At 41.5% G+C, this 21,356-nt stretch overlaps 1 protein-coding gene across 1 annotated transcript; it reads right to left on the reverse strand.

The window, feature by feature from the left end:
* Positions 1–7,207: 7,207 nt before the first annotated feature.
* Positions 7,208–21,316, reverse strand: TDP2 (tyrosyl-DNA phosphodiesterase 2). Its single transcript, XM_028107445.2, has 7 exons — positions 21,086–21,316; positions 20,920–21,005; positions 17,248–17,421; positions 16,444–16,535; positions 14,886–15,004; positions 13,254–13,424; positions 7,208–8,337 (listed from the first exon to the last, which is right to left on the reverse strand). The coding sequence occupies exons 1-7, from the start codon at positions 21,236–21,238 to the stop codon at positions 8,056–8,058; spliced, it is 1,077 nt and encodes a 358-aa protein (XP_027963246.1). The 5' UTR covers positions 21,239–21,316; the 3' UTR covers positions 7,208–8,055.
* Between the last annotated feature and the right edge of the window lie 40 nt (positions 21,317–21,356).

Here is a 21,356-nt window from a genome sequence, read left to right on the forward strand (position 1 = left end):
GCGATCTGGAAAGAACCTGAGAGCTGCCTCTAGGAGCCAGGCTGGGACAGCTGTCAGGGAAGGGGGCTCTCGGTCCTAGAGGTGCAAGGCACGGGCTTCTGCCAAGAGCCTGAATGTGCTGGGAGCACAGTCTTCCCCACAGCCTCCAGAGGAGAAGGCACTCAGCAGATAAGCTGATGTGGGTCTAGGGAGACCCTCATTCATGCTAATACATGGGTGTTATTTTAAGCCCCTGAGTTTGTGGCATTTTGCTATTGTTATAGCAAACTAGTGCAGCAAGAAAGATAGTGGACATCCACTGACATCATGAAATACTATGGAGAGCCTCACAGATGCCACTGCAGCCTAGACAGACTAATGAACAGGGGCTAGAAGAAAGCAGAAGCATCCCATGGTGAGATGGAAAGCAACCTGGGACTGCCCAGGCATGCCTCTTCCTGGGGACTCTGTGTTGGGAGTTTTAGCTCTGTTCCCTTCCAAATGACCTTCGTAGAATGATGTTAGCTGTTGGAAAGGACCTTTCCAGGACCTTCCATATCCAGGCTAACCGGAGTATCTGCATATACAACAACAACAAATCTTTTTTATTAACACATGGATAAACTTCTAGGCAGAAGCAATGCAAAATCTGTCTCTCTCTCTAAAATAGATAAATGAATCTTTAAAAAAAAAAAAGGGAGAATGGTCAACTGAGTGGAAGAAGACTAGGATAATAAGGTCAAAAAGTTTCTCCAGATTTGGGAAAAGCAGGTTCAGCGTAAGTGGATAGAAAAGCCCAATGCAAGAGGGTGAAGACGAGCTAGTCAGCAGAGACGCATAAACACATATGACAGGGACTGGGGACCTCAGTCCTATGATGAGAGAAGTCTTTTACTCCAACAAAACGTGAGGCATGTGACACCTAGAATTTGGAGGTTTCGTAGCTTTAGGACAAGGAGGCTGAAGATACTGAACTAACAGAAAATATTTCAACCTCCTGATAAGTACAAATACACTTGAGAGAGATGGTAAAGATAACAGTTCTTTTAAAGGTAAGACATCTCCAGAAGTTATTCTGAAAAAATTTTAAAGACAGACAAGTACGTCATATTGACCAGAAGACCGTGCGGTTATACATCTTCTACTTCAGTTTAATGACAAAAGCCAAAAAAATGGTAAGGTATGCTGATAGTCACAATCCTAGAACAGTAGGATCATCATCATCCTAGAAAGGACCAATCTGTACCTCCTCACCTCATGAAGAAACACACTGCAAAATGTAATACATAAAATTTGTGGGTGGCAACACCGGAGTTAATTTTTTAATTTCCCCTTGATTCTCATAATTCTGGTGCTTTAAATTATGGCATGGAACAACCCCATCTTTAAAAATTCATGTTGAGGTCTGAATTATGCCCTTACTCTAGCTACACTGCTTAAATTAAATAGATGTTTACTAGAATCCCTTGCTTTTTTTGAACTTCAGGAAAAGCATGTGCAGCTGGTTGGACATAGAAAAACTTTTCAACAGCTAACATAATTCTACCAAGGTCATTTGGAAGGGAACAGAGCTAAAACTCCAACACTGTATCTTTATCTACCTGTGTATTATTTCTTTAAGAAGCTTTGCTCTGAGGGGCACCTGGGTGGCTTAGTCGTTAAGCGTCTGCCTTCGGCTCAGGTCATGATCCCAGGGTCCTGGGATCGAGCCCCGCGTCGGGCTCCCTGCTCCGCGGGAAGCCTGCTTCTCCCTCTCCCACTCTCCCTGCTTGTGTTCCCTCTCTCACTGTCTTTCTCTCTGTCAAATAAATAAAAATCTTAAAAAAAAAAAAAAAGAAGCTTTGCTCTGAAACTCAAACATCCATTGTTAAAAGACTCTGAAAAATGACGCAAAAGTAGATGTTATTATGGCCTAAGCCTTTGTACCACTTAGTAGAAATAAAATAATTTCTCACTACCGAATTCACATGAATAGTGTCTAAAAATACAGATTTTTAAAAAACAAACAGAACAAGAACCTACTAATTACTCTAGGCCTACTAAAGCAAAACTCCTTCCTTCTGGTATTACTTATCTGGAATTACATGCCTTTAGGATTGTGATTATATTTAGCCTTGTTGTTTTGTTGTTATAACAATACTGCAAAGAAAAATTATGCATTTTATGATGGTTTGACACTATCAGTCAGAACAAGCTTTTGTCACATCAAAACAATTCTTAGTGCCAAGTTATTTTGAAGACAGAAAATACTTCCTAAAAAGAAAACTTATTTCAAGAAAGATAATGACTTTTATTGATGTGTTACTGCATGCCAGGCAGGGAGCAAAGTGCTCCTATCGGTATTACTTTATTTAACTCTTAGAGGAATTCTATCAAGTAGGTCCTATTATTACCCCTATTTTACAGATAAAGAAACTGAGGCTTAGAGGGAATAGGGAATTTGCCAAATGTGACACAGCTACAAACTGGCAGGTCCACGCCCAAACCCAGACCACCTGACCTGGCAATCTACATCAAGTGTCCCCCAACGTGAAAGAGTCGTGCCTGGTTCTACGTATTTATTTAAAGAGAATGCGTCTTCTCTGCTTGGCTAGAAAAAAATTAAGTCAAGAAAATTTGACAGCAAATCTATTCTTTTACATTAATAAGTTACTGAAGCTCTCTTTTGACTACTTTTAATACGTAAAGATTTTGGCTGAATTATTTTTGTTTTTCTGAAGGAAAATTAAGTCCCCTCATGGCAAGGTGTGATTAGTCTACTGTGGTTCTAAAAAGTCTTGATATATGTTCACATCTCTTTTTCAAATTACAGAGGAATTCATCTTTCTCTATGACTCCTACATCTGTGACTGAATTATCTCCAGTTTTCCTCATTTATATGAAAAGTGATGTAAAATAATAAAAACAAAATAAAATATTGTATTTGCCATAACTTCAGTGGTCTCCATGATTGTGCTCTTCTTATCATAAACAGTTTGAAGTGTTCAGACAGTGAACATGCATTTCAGGAATAAAGGAATAAATACTAAGGTTCACCTCAGAAATCCTTGTTTTTTGAGAAGGAGGGTTGTCTACAATTTGCTTTTTCTATTACCAGAAACATCATTCAACTTCTTTACGTAAGCACTCTTTAAACCACTAACATTTAACCCACAAACAAAAATGTTCAGATAAAGAAACCAGCAATAAAAATGGGCATGGGTATGTATATCATATTGTTTTCTCTTTCCATATAATTAAGAGAAAGTATGATGGAAAGAATGATGACTCTCCTAATGTCAGGCCGATGCTCTTGGTTAATAATATCTTGATTAATAGCCATTCCGTGGAGCCAGTTCAAAGGGAAAGAGAGAAAAGCCATGCAGAGGTTTTAAGCTTCAGATTACGGTGAGGTATAGAGTCAAAAAGGAATTTAGCAGATGATAGCAAGTATCACATCAATATTACTAAACGAAGTTTAAAGGACGCGATTCCACAGGTCTAAGAAATGCAATTCACGAGGCTGGGGAAAGATGTGATGTCCCCGACCCCACCCTACTCAGACGCCACCCATCAGCGCAGCCACCGGGAGCAGGCTCCTGCCGAGATGTCCAGCACAGCCTGCGGAAACTCACCTCCCGAACTCAGGGCGTCGGGATGGTTTGTCTTCGGCACGGCCTGGCTCCCTGCCGCCCTCGCTTCGCATCACCCGGCCCGCGGGCTGCAGGCGACGCGCACACCAGCCGGCCCCAGTCGGCGCGCCCAGCCTCACCTGCCGTCGCACCTGCTCCGGGCCGGCGCCATCCGCCCGCCGGGCGCACTGGCACGCGCGCGCGCCGCCGCCGCCGCCTCACAGGAGGGGCCGCCCCGCCGAGGGAAGCCCGCGCCTGCCCTCCCCGGGACAGAGCGCCGGAGCAGCGACTCCGGTTCAAACCCGGCACCCGGCACCCGGCACCCGGCGGAGGCGACCGCGGCGCGCTTACCTCCCGCAGCGAACGCGAGCCCGGCCGCCGCTCCGGCGCCCCGCCTGCGCCCAGCAGCAGGGTCCGCGGGGGGCAGCAGCTGTGAGACGACGCCGCCACAGCTCGGGACCCCCGCCCGGCCCCCGCAGCAGCTTCCGCGGGAGCTGGGGAAGCGCGCGCCCGTGATTCAGCGCCTTTTCGTCGCGCGGTTACCACGGCGACGCGCGCGCACGCGCCCCTAGCGAGGGGCGGGTCGCGGTCCCTGGCCAGCTCGCTGCTCCCAGGCGCGGGGCACCTAGCAGAAAGCTTTTGGGTGGGAGGGCGGCCTGTATGCCCACCCCTTCTCCTTCGCCAACCGCTTCCCTGTCACCATGATCCTAGACGGCCTGGGGGATAAGCCCCCTTTCATAGGCCCGGGCCAGAGAGGTTCGAGGAAGCCAAGAGCGCACCACCTGGGTTAAAGACCCTTCGCGCATGTGTACCCCGAAGCGAAGGTACCCCACATGCACAGGCCCCCCTCCTCCCGCGGGAGCCTCTTTGGGCCTTACTATGTCTTGAGCACGTGCTACTTTATGACTTAAGTTTGCGGGGGCTGGATGGGGCTCCGTCAGCTCCATGCGTTTTAAGTTAACTAGGTGCCCAACATATTTAGACTACATTTGCGTCTATGGGAAGGTGATGATCTGAACCACAGAAAAGTCACGAGGAAGCCTCTTTCTTGCATTTATTGTTTTCTTACCATAAAGATGCTCAAGCATCTAGGTATGGTAACATAGGGCAGAAAAAGAAGCCAGGGCAGAAAAAGAAGCCAGGGCATTCCTCGAGCATTCCTAGCACATTCCCCATGACTGGGAAACATACAGCACTGAGCCACACGGACCCGATGAGCAAGCCCCTACTAGGCTTCTCGATGGCTGCGGATAGGCCTTGGACGACTTACATAATCTTGCTAAACCTGTTTCCTCAATTATAAAATGGAGATAATAGCACTCATATAGGACGATTGTGGGAATTAAATAATGAACACTGAAAGAAAAACCTGTCCAGGACTGAAAGAATGGAAATCAGATTGGACCAAAAAGAAAAAAAACAACCCTGCCATTGATCAGGCTGGGAAGACACAGATGAAGCCAGAAGCAAGGTAAGAGGAAATACTGTTTCTCTCCCAGTCATGCAATCAGGATGACTTCCCCAGATGTCAGAAGAACCTTAAGAAACTCACCTCTTAAATTCACACCATAAATGACTTAACAATCCTCTCTGTAGGTGACTATTGCTTTCTTACCCCAGACGCCCCCCCCCTTGCTTTGCTATTCCCACCCAGACTGGTGATGGCCGGTTGCTACACTCTCCTCTGCTCACGAAAGAACCCAATCTCTAGTTAACCCCTTTCTTTGCCAATCTGCCTCTGAAACAATAACCAACAGGTGCCAATTTCTGATCCCAAGACCTTCACAGAATCCTTCAATGGGAACCCACACCTTACAAAAGGTACTTCCCTTTCTCCTCTCACCTGGCATTCCACAATACCCTGAATGCCCTCTCATTGCACCAACAAATCTTAGACAACAGGCTTGTTCCCAAAGATCTTTAATACACGCGGGCTTAGCCCAGAATGCTCAACTTTTAACATCTTTTTAAATCAGTGCCATTACAATGAACACCTATTTTGATACACATATAAATTTAGAATCTATTTTGGTACTGCATGAAAATGTTAGTCTGCCTCCCTAGGACACTAATGCTAGGACCCTATCCACTTCTCATCCAAAATTAATGGGCATTTATTGAGCTCTTGCTACATGTCAGAGACTATAATAAATATTAAGGGTAAAAGTATGTATCCTTAATACAGCTTTTCTGACTTTGCTCTTGTTTATATGCTGTTGGTTGGGATATTTGTCTTACCAAACTGTACAAGAAAGACCGGAATTACTCTATTTTGAAGGTGGGAGAAACCGAGGTCTAGCAAGCTTCAAGTATATTCCACACCAGGGGCAAAGAGCTGTTTAGCCTATTGAAACAAATACAAGATTCTGAGTCGGCATTTCCCCAAGGGAAGTAAGGTACTCAGAGCTACTATACTGGAAAAATTTGAGAGCCAAAGTAAAAAAATTCAAGATATTGAAAATTAATAGCTTCTTAATTCTTGCATTTGTTGGGAATGGTGTAGGGGTGCCTGTCGATTGAGCGTCCCACTCTTGATCTCAGCTCCGGTGTCGACCTCAGGGTTGGGAGTTCAAGACCCTCATGGAACTCCATGCTGGGTGTGGAGCCTACTTTAAAAAAACTTGTGGGGCAATTGGCTGGCTCAGTCAGAGGAGTGTGCAACTCTTGATCTTGGGTTTGTGAGTTCAAGCCCCACACTGGGTATAGAGATTATTTAAAAATAAATAAGTAAACTTTTTAAAAAAATGAATTGTTCCTATTCACATCAGTCAAAAATGATTTCTTAGAAATTTGTCATTATAAACAGTAAATGGGAAAGTATTTCACTTGAATGCTGAGTCATAGAAATGATGCTCCTGGGGCGCCTGGGTGGCTCAGTTGGTTAAGCATCTGCCTTCAGCTCAGGTCATGATCCCAGGGTCCTGGGATTGAGCCCCATGTCGGGCTCCCTGCTCAGCGGGGAGTCAGCTTCTCCCTCTCCTCCCCGCTTGTGCTCTCTCTCGCTATCTTTGTCACTATCTCTCTCAAATAAATAAAATCTTAAAAAAAATGCTTTCAAGGTTTTCAATTTGATAATTATTTAATCTAATACACAGTACTACATATTCTATTTTTTATAATTAGCCTTTCACTCATCTAATTTTTTTTTATAATGTGATATAAGGTATGGTTCTTTCAACAATTATTCTTCCAAGTGAATAAGCAATTTATGCCAAAAACATCCTTTTCCTATATAAATGAACTATTGCCTCCATAATGTATGCTATTAGCATTCTCATTTGAAATGATTAAGTATAAACAAATCTCCTTTCCATTGTCACTACAAAGGGAATATTATATATAAATTCAGCTTGTCTTTTTTTAGGTGTTTTTGCTGTTAATTTTGACACCCCTGATGAAAATGAGGCTCTGTGACTTCTCATTCTAATTATTCCCCCTGGCTTTCCTTTTTTACAGTGAGGTTGTCAGTGTATGCTTGGTAGTTCTTGGTGGGTTGAGAAGCTTCACAGATGAGGTTTTCTTCCTCACAAAGGTGAGTAGCAGCAGTGGGCCAGAAACAGGAAGCAGGTAAAAACTTCAATCCCATCATGGGCACAAAAGCATACTAAAACAAACTATAAACAAGTAAAATTCTTTATTTAAAGTACATTTCTTTTATGGGGAGGAAAGTTTCTTTAAAGCACGTTTAAAAAGTGCTCCTTATCCCTCTCCTGTAAAATAATTCAATTTTATAAGAAGTAAAACTAAAAGGCTAGTCCTCTTTAAACATTTATTTTTCTCTTAGGAAAAAAGCCCAGCGCAGCTAGAACACCAACCTTAATCATTATCAAGACTAATTTTGCCTCTGTTGGCAACATGAACAGCGACATGTTGACAAACATGAATTTTAAAAAGTAAAGGAATTTCAAATCAAAAGATTTCATTTATAGTTTACCAATCATGTACTGTTAGCTGACAAAAATAAAGTCTGCTATAGGATAGTTGCCATCTACTTAAATGTACATAATCATGGCTTTTTTCATTTAAGATTACCTGAATTAAAAGATTCAATTCCCCCAAACACAATAACCTCTTATTTTCATTTTTAAAGATTTACTTAAAGTATAAACTATTTGGTGCCTGATTTTAAAAATAAAATATAAAGGCTAGCCCAGGGACAACGTGGCCCTGCTTGAGAACCAGCCGGCAGCTCTGAGCAGTATCAGGAGCTCTGACGGTCTTGGTGGCCTTGATAAGAAGTCTCATATTCTGTATGCTTTAGTTTAAATAAACATCAATATTTAGTTCTGAAATTTGAGTACACAATCCACAAAATAAAAATCACAGTAGTGTTTTCTCCTGTTACAATGATGTAGTATATCAATTCCTCCATATAACCTACCTTTCCAGACAGGTGAAAATTACATTTGCAAAAATCCAGAACAAAATTACTCAGAAGATAGAAAACTCTTATTTGGAAAGCCCTTCACAAGATTACATCAAGGTTGCACAGAAGACCCCAGTGATCACTAGGAAATCTACCACAGTCCAGTTTTTCCAACCCGAGGAGGTCCAAACTTTGGGGAACGATATGGCCACTTTCTGCTGCTGTCCTGAAAAATATTCGATCAAAACGAAGCTTACAAGCAGCAGATATTCCAAGATTAGAGTTCATCTGTGTATCCCACGTATACTGGCAATGCTTAGGTTTGCCCAAGAACTCCCAGACATCCAAAATGTTGCTGGGTAAACCACCACATTGGGTGACCTGAAATGAAAAAGAAAACTCTTTAAGATTCAGTCCTTTTTCTCCTGAACTAAAAAACGTTTCCTATTATGTCTAAGTGCATCATTTCAAATCAGAATGTCACAAATTACTGCCCCAAAGCAAGACTATGTATTAATATTAAATATATTATGAAAGGTATTTTGCTGTATGGTAATAAGTAGTTAATATAAAAATACCTAAACAGCCAGAGAGGTCTGGAATTTGCCCTTCTCTTCTGCCATAAACAGATTCCTAACTCTGGGTAGCCGATAAAACTTAGAAGGCTGGAAACTCACAGCCTCTGTTATTGCTATTAGTTTTTGAAAAATGAACACAAGTGAAAGGTAGGCAAAACTGTTACTCTATTTTAGTCTATGTATACAATTTATGTGATTGACTAAGGTCAACTGCCTTCAGTTTCATTTGAAATTTAATATCAAATCCTCCTCCCTCTTCACACTCCAGGATTTAAAAAACATTTTACTGTGGTAAAATACAGGCATACTTCCTTTTATTGCACTCCACAGACACTGTGTTTTCTCCAAGTTGAAGGTTTGTGACACCGCTGCATTGAGCAAGTCTACTGGTGCAATTGTCCCAACAGCATTTGCTCACTTCGTGTCTCTGTGTCACATTTCAGTAATCCTTACATTTCAAACTTTCTTATTATTTCTGTATTGGTTACAGTGATCTGTGATCAGGATCTTTGATGTTACTATTGTACTTGTGCCCATATGACAGTGAACTTAATGTTGTGTGTTCTGACTGCTCCACTGAGCAGTTTTTCTCTTAGGAAAAAAGCCCAATGCAGCTTTTCCCTCTTCTCTCCCTCTCCGTGCCTTGAGACACAATACTGAAATTGAGTCACTTGTCTCCCACTTTAAATCGAAAGCTAGAAATTAAGCTTAAAGAGTAATGTATATCTAAAGCCAAGATAGGCCAAATTGTAGGCCTCTTGCCCTAAGCAGTTAGCCAAATTGTGAATACAAAGGAGAAGTTCTTGAAGGAAATTAAAACTGCCATTCTGGTAAACACATACATAGTGAAACAGCATTACTGTTGATACAGAGAAAGTTCGAGTGGCCTAGATAGAAGATCACACCAGGCACAACATTCCCTTAGGCCAAAGCCTCATCCAGAGCAAGGCCCTAACTCTCAATTCTGTGAAGGCTGAGAGGTGAGGAAGCTGCAGAAGGGAAGTCTGAAGCCAGCAGAGGTTGGTTCTGAGGTTTAAGGAAAGAAACCATGTCTGTAACACAGAAGTGCTAGGTGAAGCAGCAAGTGCTGATGGAGAAGCTAGAGCAAGTTCTCCAGAAGACCGAGCTGGGAGAGTTAATGAAGGTGTCTGCAACAGCACAACAGATTGTCAATGTAGATGAAGCAGCCTTCTATTGGAAGATGCCATCTAGGACTTTTACAGCTAGAGAGGTCAGTGCCTGGCTTTGGAGCTTCAGAGGACAGGCTGACTGTTTTAGGGGCTAACACAGCTGCAGACTTGAAGTTGAAGCCAATGCTCAGTCCCCATTCCAAAAATCCGAGGGCCCTTCAGAATGATACTAACTCTGTATGGAATTGTTCAATCACTGCATTTTACACCTGAAACTAATATAACACTGTATGTTAACTGTACTGGAATTAAAATAAAAGCTTAATAATAAAAAAGGATTATGCTAAATCTACTCTGTGTTCTACAAGTGGAACAACAAAGCCCAGATGACAGCACACCTGTTTACAGTATGACTGACTATTTTAGGCCCACTGTTGAGACCTACTGCTCAGGAAAACAAAACAAAAAACTCCTTTCAAAATGTTACTGTTCACTGACAATGCACCTGCTCATTGTCAAGAGCTGGTGGAGATGGACAATGAGATGAATGTTGTCTTCACGCCTGCTGACAGATCATTCACTATGTAGCCCATGAAGCAAGGAGTCATTTCCACTTTCAAGTCTTATTATTTAAGAAGTACATTTCATAAAACTATAGCTGCCGTATATAGTGATTCCTCTGATGGATCTGGGTAAAATCAATTGAAAACCTTCTGGAAAGGATTCAACATTCTAGATGCCATTCAGAACATTCATGATTCATGGCAAGAGATCAAAATATCAACGTGAACAGGAGTTTGGAAGAAGGTGACTCCCAACCCTTGTGGATGACTTCGAGGGGTTCAGGAGTTCAGTGGAGGGAGTCACTGCAGATGTGGTAGAAACAGCAAGAGAACTAGAACTAGTGGAGCCTAAAGATGAGACTGACTTGCTACAATCTGATGATAAAACTTGAAATGATGAGGAGTTGCTTCTTATGGATGAGCAAAGAAAGTGGTTTCTTGAGATGAAATCAACTGGTGAAAACTGTTGAAATGACAACAAAGGATTTAGAATATTATGTAAACTTAGTTGATAAAGCAGTGGCAGGGTTTCAAAGAATTGACTCCAGTTTTGAAAGAAGTTCTACTGTGGGTAAAATGCTATCAAAAGGCATTGCACAGTACAGAGAAATTAGGAAAGCAAGAGTCAAATCAATGCAACAAACTTCACTGTCTTATTTCAAGAAATGGCTACAGCCATCCCAACCTTCAGCAACCACCACCCTGATCAACATTAAGGCAAGACCCTCTACCAGCAAAAAAGTTTGTAACTGGCTGAAAACTCAGATGATGGTTAGCATTTTTAGCAATAAAGTATTTTTTAATTAAGGTATGTACATTGCTTTTTTAGACATAATGCCAGTGCATACTTTAAATAGACTCCAGTAGTATAAACATGATTTTATATGCAGTGGGAAACTAAAAAATTCATTTGACTTGTTTTATTATAATTGCACCTTATTACAGTAGTCTGGAACTGAACCTGCAATACTTCTGAGGTATGCCTGTATATGTAACATAAAAGTTAGCACAGTTCTATGGCAGTAAGTACATCCATGTAACTGTGCAGCCATCACCACCATCCGTCTCTAGAACCTTTTCATTTTCCCAAACTGAAACTCTGTACCCAATAAATACTAACTGCCCCTTCCATCCTCCCCTAGCTCCTGGTAACCACCATTATACTCTCCATCTATATGAATCTGACTACTTCAGGAAACTCATAGGAGGAGTCGTAAAATATTTGTCCTTCTGTAACTGGCTTATTTCACTTAGCGTAATGTCCAGGGTTTGTCCATATTGTAGCATGTTGTATTTCCTTCCTTTTTAAGGCTGAATGATACTCCATTGCACGCATATACATTTTGTTTATCCATTCATCTGTCAATGGTCACTTTGGTTGCTTCCATGTTTTAGCTATTGTGAATAATGCTGCTGTGAACACAGGTGCACAGATACCTCTTCAAGACCCTGCTTTTCTTTGTTTTGGTATACACCCCAGAAGTGGAACTGCTGGACCATATGGAAACTGGAGGAATCACCACACAATTTTCCACAGCAGCTATACCATTTGGTATTCCCATCAGCACTGCACAAGGGCTCTAATCCAAATCCTCGCAAATGCTTGTTATTTTCTGGTATTTTGCTAATATTGATGCTAACAGATGCAAAGTAGTATCTCATGATGGCTTTGATTTACATTTCTCTAATGACTAGTGACGCTGAACATCTTCTCTTGTACTTATTGGCCATCTGTATTTCTTCTTTGGAAAAATGTCTATTTAAGCCTTTTGCTCATTTTTAAATCAGGTGGTTTCTTTATTGTAGAAATTCTTCAGATAACATCAATATCATATTAATTATATTACTCACTTGTCATCTATAGGATTTGCAAATATTTTTTCCATTCCATGAGCTGCCTTTTCATTCTGTGATCATGCTGCCCCTTGATGCACAAAAGTTTTTCACTGTGATACAGTTCATCTTATCTTTTTTTTTTCTCTTGTTGTCTATGCTTTTGGTGTCACATCCAAGAAGTTGTTGCCAAATCCAACGTCATGAAGCTTTTCCCCTTTTTCTTTTTATCGTTTTAGCTTTTACTTATAATAGGTCATTGATCTATTTTGAATAAACTTTTATATAGAGTATAAAGCCAGGATGCAACTCTGTTTTTTTGCATGTGAATTATCGAGTTTTCCCAACACCATTTGTTGAAAAACAGGACTTCTCTTTTAAGCAGGTCAGTTAGTCAACCAGGTACCACAAAACAGCTACCATGAAGTTACTGATTTGCAAACAGTCCAATAGTTAGACTTTTAAAAAAATGATCTGTGTACAAGGGCACAAAATCACAAAGAGAAGCAGAGCACCACTTTATTTAGGATACTGCCTTCACTTCTGAGGTCCTGACAGGCTTTCATTTCTCATTTCACTTCTTCCTCTACTCCTGGAGCTTATGACAGTGAAATGAACGTTTCAATTCACTTCTAATCTGATGTGAGTTCAGCCAGAGCTGGGGGAAAAGGCAAGGCCAGCTTACCATTTATTATGATCTAAGTCTACAGATCCTGAAAAATCCCAGTGCGTCTCAAATGAACTAAGGGGAGAGAGACTTTGTTTCAGTCCCGGAGATGGCAGTACCAGGAAAAGGGGGTAAAAAAAAAAAAAAAAAAAAAAGCTAAAAAAAGAAAACTCAGAAGAGAGGTAGGGACAATTGTGATGGCCAAATCTTTCTGTTCTTTTCACTTTGCCACTTGAGATACTGCAAATAAACTTAAATCTTTTCTTAACTCTTTCTTTATACCCCTCTTTTTAATCAACATATATTGTGTTGACTGTTTCAGATGCAGTATTTCTGTTTTCCCCCAATAACGTAAGCGTTCCTCCTGCTTCCACTTCCCCAGTGCCAGGCCTACAGCACAGGCCAAGTATTTACTGAATTGCATCTGCAAGGTCACTTACACATAACAGCTTTGGTCAAAAGAAACCTAAATTAGTTTCCACAGCAATAATCTGCCCACAAGCACAGAACTGACTTTGTCACTCACTTCATGATCCCTTAAATTTGTATCTCCTGCAAATATAACTGTAGCTGACTCTGGAGCCTCTTGCATTTTCTTTAAAACCATTTTTAACTGATTCATTCGTTCCTTAGCATGCCCTCTGGTGCTCTCCAAATGAGAAGTCATAAGGCAAAGTTCATTTCCCGACACACTTGCCTGCAACAGGATAAACAGTTATAGTTGTTAAAATTCACCAACCACTATTGCTGAAATTTGATAACAGAATCAACCGATTACAATTGATTGGTATATATTTACCAAAGCAAAACTACATAATCAGCACTGTGCTCATATTTCTAGGTCAAGGTGTAACATGATAATCCTGCTCCCAAAGACTACTTAGCAAACACCCACTACTACTTCAAGACCTACCTCAAATGTCATCTCCACTGGAGTCCTTCCCCAATGTCCCCAGGCAATCAGTGGCTCCCTCCGCTATATTCCTATAGCATTTTAAAGTTCCCTTCACTGAATTACAGCATAATTATTTCTCTCCTACAAAGTCATGAGTCATTTGAAAGCAAAGATGGTTCTTTTATTTTCTGCTATTACCAAGAGCCTGGCACATAGGTACTCAAAAGAAGTCAGTTAAATGAATGAGAATCATTTACCATTTAGCAGTTAAGATACTAAAAATGCAGGATCTATTAATTATTTAAACTAACTGCCTGCAGAATCAAGTCCAGATTCTTTCACACTGGGCATTCATGACCTTCCGTAATTTGGATCCAACCTACTTTACCAACTTCTTGTCACACTACTCCTTTTCATGCCCCCTATACCCAACTGAATATAATGTTCGTTTATACGTATATATGTCCTTTCTCATATACCTTTACATATATACACACATCCTGCAATATACAATCTGCCAAAGTTTGCTCATGGTGGTTCTGCCACCTGGACTCTTCTTAATGCCTACATCTTACGTATTTTTCAGGGCTCAATTCAAATACAAATTCCCTCATCAAACTTTCACTAAACAACCTAGCTAATCTCATCACAAGAAAACAATTTTGTGACCGTGTATGTTAACTGGTGATCATTTTGCAACATATACAAATATCCAATCATTGCATTGTACATCTGAAAGTATATACTGTTGTGCCAATTATACCTCAATTAAAACAACAACAACAACAATCTAGCTAAAAGTTACCTCTAAACTTCCATGGCACATCATTACACCTCCTCCAGGGGCATTTATGCCTTTCCTTTATTTTAGTTACTATATACTACAATCTCTCCCTTGCCAACCTATAAGCTCTAGGAGAGGAAGATCTTTTGATTCATTCTTGTAAGCCTCACGAGTATAACAGAGTACCATATGCAATGCATTTAGGAAAAAAAAAAAACATTTTAGGAAGCAAATGTGAACTGTTAGTAAATTCTTGAGTATTCTTAGGAAGATACCTAATGGATCAGGATTTTATGTTTACAAATTTGTATTGAAATTTGTGTAAAAACTTAATTTACAATGTTCTTTAAGACTATTTAAAAGAATGTTGGAGACAAAATTTTCTCTAATGGCAATTAAAAAAAAAAAAGATACCACAATGGAACTATAAGAAACAATTCAATCTTTAAAAAAAAAATCAATTTAAAAAAATTACTTACATACACACACAAAAGGTTTCTCATCATTTTTGTATTTGGAAAAGGGATAATCTCTTGGCTTTTAAATTTCACTCTCGATTTCTTCAACATTATAGCTGTGAAATATCCTTCGTCACGACCTTCAAATGTTTGTGGAAAAGAATTTAGGCTGAGAAGTCAAGAGTATTTTGAGTTTATCACAAGTTCCCCTACTGAAGGTTTTGTAACAGTACAGATACTTAAATGGAGCTGAATCTTTAAAGTAAACTATTATTTCAAAATAGGTGAAGACAGCCAGCCAACTGAGTCCCTATGTTTACGCCCCCCCCAAATGTAGCTGGATATATCGAAGAAATATAAAAATAAAAAAGAATTCACATAAGTGCCAAAAATGGTTAATGCCAATATCAAGCAAGAAAATGTGAGAAATTTCTGAAAGGAAAGATGAGACTTACACTGAGCCAAACTAACATGCATTTACTTCTCACCATGCAAGCACCAGAAAAATTACAGTAAATGAATAAAAAATCTAGAAATGTATAAAATCATAAGAGAAAAGAAGTAGAGGGGCAGTGAATAAAAGCTTCCAACTGTTTTTCAGAAAACAAACTAGCTGAAGAAGTGGAAAGTGATTTACTGGAGCAGAGGGAAACCAGGAAAGGAGGAAAGGGGGAGAAGGAAGAAACAAGGGAAGGAAAGGGAGGGCTAAGGAGGACAGTAGGTGGGCTAGAAAAATGGCAGTGTGCAAGCAGGTGGGGGGGGGTGAGTGGGACAGAGGAGGAAAGGAGAGAGGGAAAGAATTTTCCAGAACTGAAGGTCACACTCCTCCAGTTTGAAAGTTCCTACACAATACAATGGGGGAAAAAAAAGACCCAATAAAACGAGGAAGGAAACCAAGTTGGAGGAATAGCATGGTATTCAGAAAACAGAAATCTAAAACAGAAAAGAGTCAAAAAGAATCCCCAAAGAATGCAGAAAAGTTGTCCCACAAAGACAGAAAGAAAAACAGAAACAAGAGATTACCTTCTCCTTAGCAACTGAGAATTTATTATAAATCAAAATTAAAATCACATACTATGTAAAAGTGAAAGTCAAAGAAAACACGAGATTTAGCCAACTATTATGGAATGTAGCCAGTGTGTGGTACATTAAATGCATTCAGTAAAAACAAAATAGATAGAAAGTCAAAAAACTATTCAGGGCAAAAAGCTAGGAAAAAACCCAAAATCAATTAAAAGGAATAAAAACAGACTTTTAGAAAAAGTATAACCAAAATGCACTTATCACACTTAAAATTTTTAATAAATTAATTTCACTAAAAAATTACTCCAGGTCTCAAAATTTTGGCTAAAAATTTACATTTTTCCTGGAAAAACCATCCATTTCCAATACTTTTCACATATATTAAACTGTAAAACATATTCTCCTATGGTTTTTCTAGTATCCTGTGTCTGGCTTACTTTTCTCAAACTTTTTTTATTTTTGCTTTTTCTGGTGTGTGCTCCTGTAGGCTAACCTTGATTTATCTCTTTCATTGACTGTTTTTCAAAGACAAAGACAATAACAGGAAAATTGTTACCTGTAATAATCTCATAACTACTTGCTCTCTTCTTTAGGTAGCTACAATACGGGGGAATAACTTCCTGTAGGAATATCACATCTGGGCTGTACCTAATTCAAAATACCAATTTAAAATAAATCCCAGGTATACTATTTCATTTGCTGACACCTAGATTAGCAAAATACCACAACATAAAAGAAACACAAAATTACTGCCCCCTAGAGCACCTAATATTCAATGTTTATACTGATATCTGATAACTATAAAATAAGATCTGTGCTATTTTACAAATAATGTAAAGATCAAATTAAGTAAGAAAAACGTACATCATAACACTTTAAAAGTAAAAAGAACTGGAATCACGGACTACGGAAATCAGTATATGGAGAGCCTACAAGGGTCCCATCCTCCATTAGATTGCCTTACAAATTGTCAGTCCTCGTGGAACAGTTAACCATGATGAGGAAACTGAGCTGCAGAGAACTCCGGTGGTTCACAAGGGATTACAGAAGGTCATAGAGCCAGTGTGTAGCAGACACAGACCATTCTGATAATTTTACTTTCAGAGCAATAATTACATACAAAGTTTCTTAAGTGAAACAGTACCAGAAAGCATCTAACAAAAATTAGTGTTCCCTCCCCACCTCCTCCACACTCTTGCTCTCAGAGGCAATCACTCTCCATTCTTTTACATGTTTCTTCTGAGAGCTAGATTTTGAACTCAGATCGGATTCCAAAGCTCATGATCTTGACCGTTACTCTCTTTGTAGATAAGTAAGCCACGTTATCATGCTACCATTGTACCTAAGTAATAATACTTACAAAGTTAGATAGGAACACACCCCTTGAGCCCTCTCTCGCAGACTGTTTAGGTCCAATCCATCAACATTCCAGGTAATGAAAGAGAACACGCTGCCATCTTCTTGCTGATTCCCTTCAGATGTACTGGCTTTAGAACTAATGGAATCAGTTGTCTCCTCATTCGTTAGGTCAACACTGGCAAGATTACAATGAAGCACAACTCTGCAAATCATCTCTGAACTGATTAATTTTAAATTATTTTCTAACTATTTGTACTCATCTTACAGATAAATAAATTTTAAAAGAACTCTGAAAGTATCTGCCTATAGAAGAGCAGAAGTCATACAACTAAGGAAAGATAGATTCTTACCGTGTTATCCAAATGTTTGCTCACTTACATAGTTAGAGCCAACTCAATATCCCTCAAAGACATGGGTCAGTCACTAAAATGATTTTGTAAACTATGACCTGAAATTAGACTATGTAGTGTAAGATTTCCATTTTGGATTCACTTTAAATCATATGTGAAATGTATGAAACATACGAAATAAAATCTCATTGTGAGTAACAGCTGCAATTTGTCAGCCCCCTCACTGAAAGGTGAAGTGGCTTGGTCATATGAAACTTCGCAGCTTTCACTCAAGCCTTTTTGAACATTCTCTCCTGAGAGATCACCTAAGAGGTCTGACTACCCTGAGACTACCACGCTGGAGGGCCCACACGCACAAGCTCCAGTCCACGGTCCTGACACCACCTCACACCATCCCCACCGAGGCACAGGTATTTGAGTGGAGGGACAAACCATTATTAAAAGGTGACTGCCAAGCAGTTATATACCATACATAAATTTAAGAAATAGGTTTTTATATTTATAACTTTAATAAATTTAATGTCAATATTTTAATTTTTTAATTAAAAAATTTTATTGAGATATAATTGACATATAACATTATATTCATTTCAGGCACAATATAACGATTTAGTATTTGTAAACACCGTGAAGTGACCACCACAATAAATCTAGTTAACTTATTATTTTAACTTATTTTGAAATAAAATCAGACTTTCAGTAAAACAGTAAAAAGATTTCTTTTCCCCATTCACCCACATAAATGTTAACATTTCATGTAACATTTACTTGCTTTGCTCTTTTTATTCTGAAATGTGTGCATAAATACCTTTGTATGTATTTCTTAGAAACAAGGACAGGCTTACCTGTATACCCAGCATTACTGAACATCAGAAAGTTATCACTTATACAACATTATTATATAATTTTAAGACCTATTCAAATTTTGCCAACTGTGTCACAAACGTTCCAGTTTACAATTCTGGGATGGGGGACTCCTAACGGTCCTCCCTTCCACCATTACTCAGCTGGATTCAGATTTTTTCTGTGGGACTATTTCAGGGAATCCACTTCCTCTGTTTCCATTTCTTTCTTTCTTTCTTTCTTTTTTAAAGATTTTAATTTTAGTTAGGCTCTACACCCAACATGGGGCTTGAACTTACAGCCCCAACATCAAAAGTGGCATGCTCTCCCAACTGAGCCAGCCAGGCACCCCCTGCACATACTTTTTTTTTTTAAGTAGGCTCCACCCTCAAAATAGTGAGGGCTTGAACTCACCACCCTGCATCAAGACCCTCTGTTCCAATTTCTTTACTGGTTACAATCTAGGTTGCAGCTGACAGAAAATAACTCAGGTTCCTATGAGCAAAATAGAGGAATTTAGAAGAAACAGAAGCATGTCACAGAGCCAGGTATGGGAATGCAGCTATCCCTGAGGAAATGCAATCAAGGCTTTCTCTTGATCTGACTCCACTGACTCAACTTCCCTCGGCTTCATTCTCCTTCTGCAGACCACCATTCTCAGCTTTCCCCACAAATACTAGGTTAGCATGTGACCATTCCAGCTCCACAGGAAGATTCGGACTGAACTCTTCCTCCCAGTCTGGAAATCTCAGGAGAGAGGATCTGACTGGCCAGCTTGAGCTAGGCCAATACCACAACATGGGAGGCAGAGCTCTATCACTGCAGATGGGGGGACGATTCCCCCAATAAGGGCTAGTCAGGGAAGGGAGCCTGATGGAAGGATCCGATTACATCTGTAAACTGGTGCAGCTGAAAGATCATAGAGAGAAAAGTGTCTTCACTGCGAACCGTTAACTCTACAGGTTGCCCATATATCTGGGAGAACTTTATATACATTTATTGAGAGCTTCTTATATGCCAAATATTGTACTAGACTTCGGGAAATTAACAATGTATAAAACAGATACTGACTTCACCAAATGGGTAGTTTAATGGGAGACAGAAAATATTAAACAGCAATTACAACCTAAACTAAGTTACTATGACTGGGATCATGCAGGATGCTCTAAGATTACCTACAAGGGGAAACCTACCCAGACTTGAGAGATCGAGGAAAGCTGCTCGGGAGGTAAGTCCTGTCTAAGATGGGCCTTATATGACTTCGCACGGAAAGAGTCGAACAAAAGGTTCTAGGCAAAGGTAATAAATGACGTGGGAAACAAAGGCAAAAGAAAAGTTAAGTTTCCTTACTACCTACAGCCCACTGACAAGTCCTTGAAACAGGCAGCGTGACCTTCCTCTAGGAACTCAGCTGCGTTGATGTTAATACTTTGCTAAGGTCAAAAGTCAATTTCAGCCAAACCCCCCAGGATCCTGTAAGTCAACTTCAACATACAAAAATACCCTTGGAAACTTCCTCTATCTCTACCATCCTCCCCAAAGCTACGTGTTGGCAATCGTCGTCCCCCAAGCACAGGACCCACCGATATTCATCTGAAGGGTCTCACGACTGAGTTCTTACTAGACGGTAACAAATGACCTTTTCCTAACAATAGCGAGCCCCCTCAAGGTCCTGGAAACCTTGCTTCCAAAACACCTTGGAGGCTCGCGCTGTCCCTAGGCCCCTCCCACCCTGAAAGCATATACCGGGCCACTGCTCTTCCTGCCCAGGGGTCCTGTGCCCGTGCTGTAATAAAACCACCTTTTTTGAACCAAAGACGGCTCAAGAATTCTTTCTTGGGCGCCTGGGGGGCTCAGTCCGCTCCGGGGCTGCCTTGCGCTCAGGTCAGGAGCTCAGCATCCTGGGATCCACCCCCGCACCTGGCTCTCCGCTCAGCAGGGAGCCTGCTTCCCCCTCTGCCCCTCCCAGCGCTCATGCTTGCGCGCGCTCGCTCGCGCTCTGGAATAAATAAAATCTTAAAAAAAAAAAAAAGAAGACTTCTTGCTTGGTCGCGGGCTCCAAGCCCCAACCATTTCTACATCAGTAAGTATATCTTTACAAAGGATGCAAGGCAAGAGAACACGCCCACTGGAGAAAGCGAAAGTTGGATGCCCCGTAACAACCTGCGAGGCAGGAGGGAGAGGGTGAGGGGCACCAACCCGGGAAGGTGGCCAGGCCGCCGGGGGGAGTAAGGCCGCTGGGCCGCGCGAGCAGCGCGCACACCACCACGCTGTCCGCCGCAGGGAGGGAATGAATGAACAGCCCGGGAAGCCGGGGACTCCCCGGGTCCCGCTCTTCCACAGCGACGCGGCCTCCCTCCTTCAGCCCGAAGCGCCCACGTCCTTCCTCTGACGCGGCAGAGCGGTCTCCCTCCCGGACGGCGGCGCGCGCGGAGAAGCCCCCAGCCCCGCGCCTCCGCCCGGCCCGCGCGCCTCCTCACCAGGACTCGGGCCCCGCCGCCGCGCGAGGACGGCTCTCCGCCGCGCTCTCCTGCTCGGGCGGCTCGAAGAAGGAGTTCAGCGCTCTCTGAAAAACACACAACAGCCGTGAGACCTGGGCGCCCCCCCGCCCGAGGTAAAGAGGCGGAAGAGAGCGGCGAAGCCTACTTCCATCTCCCAGTCGTTCTCGGCCAGGTAGCACTGAGCCACGGAGGCGTCGCACCTCGCAACCGAAGCGAACTCCACGCACAGAAGTCGCCGCTTCTTCACCTCGGGCTCGCCCTCCGGCCGCTCCGCCTCCGAGCTGCCCGGCCTTTCCATCGCCTCGCCCCGGGGCCCACCGCGCCCCTCACCCGGGCGGGAGGGCCGACGCTCGGATCTGCGCAGGCGCCCGGCGCACCCTTCTCAACCGCCCGGCTGGAAACGCGCCCCGCCCCCG

Source organism: Eumetopias jubatus, unplaced genomic scaffold, assembly GCF_037043125.1.
Source record: "Eumetopias jubatus isolate StellerSeaLion01/CBP00866 unplaced genomic scaffold, mEumJub1_p1.0 scaffold_6, whole genome shotgun sequence".
NCBI classification, from domain to species: Eukaryota; Metazoa; Chordata; class Mammalia; order Carnivora; family Otariidae; genus Eumetopias; species Eumetopias jubatus.

Excerpts from the sequence above, each read along its gene's own strand:
- TDP2 (XM_028107445.2), bottom strand. The coding sequence starts at position 21,238 with ATGGAAAGGCCGGGCAGCTCGGAGGCGGAGCGGCCGGAGGGCGAGCCC. Across the intron at positions 15,005-16,443 it reads TAGTTATGAGATTATTACAG|GTCGTGACGAAGGATATTTC; the intron begins GTAACAATTTTC and ends AAACATTTGAAG. Across the intron at positions 13,425-14,885 it reads GAAACCTTTTGTGTGTGTAT|GCAAGTGTGTCGGGAAATGA; the intron begins GTAAGTAATTTT and ends ATCCTGTTGCAG.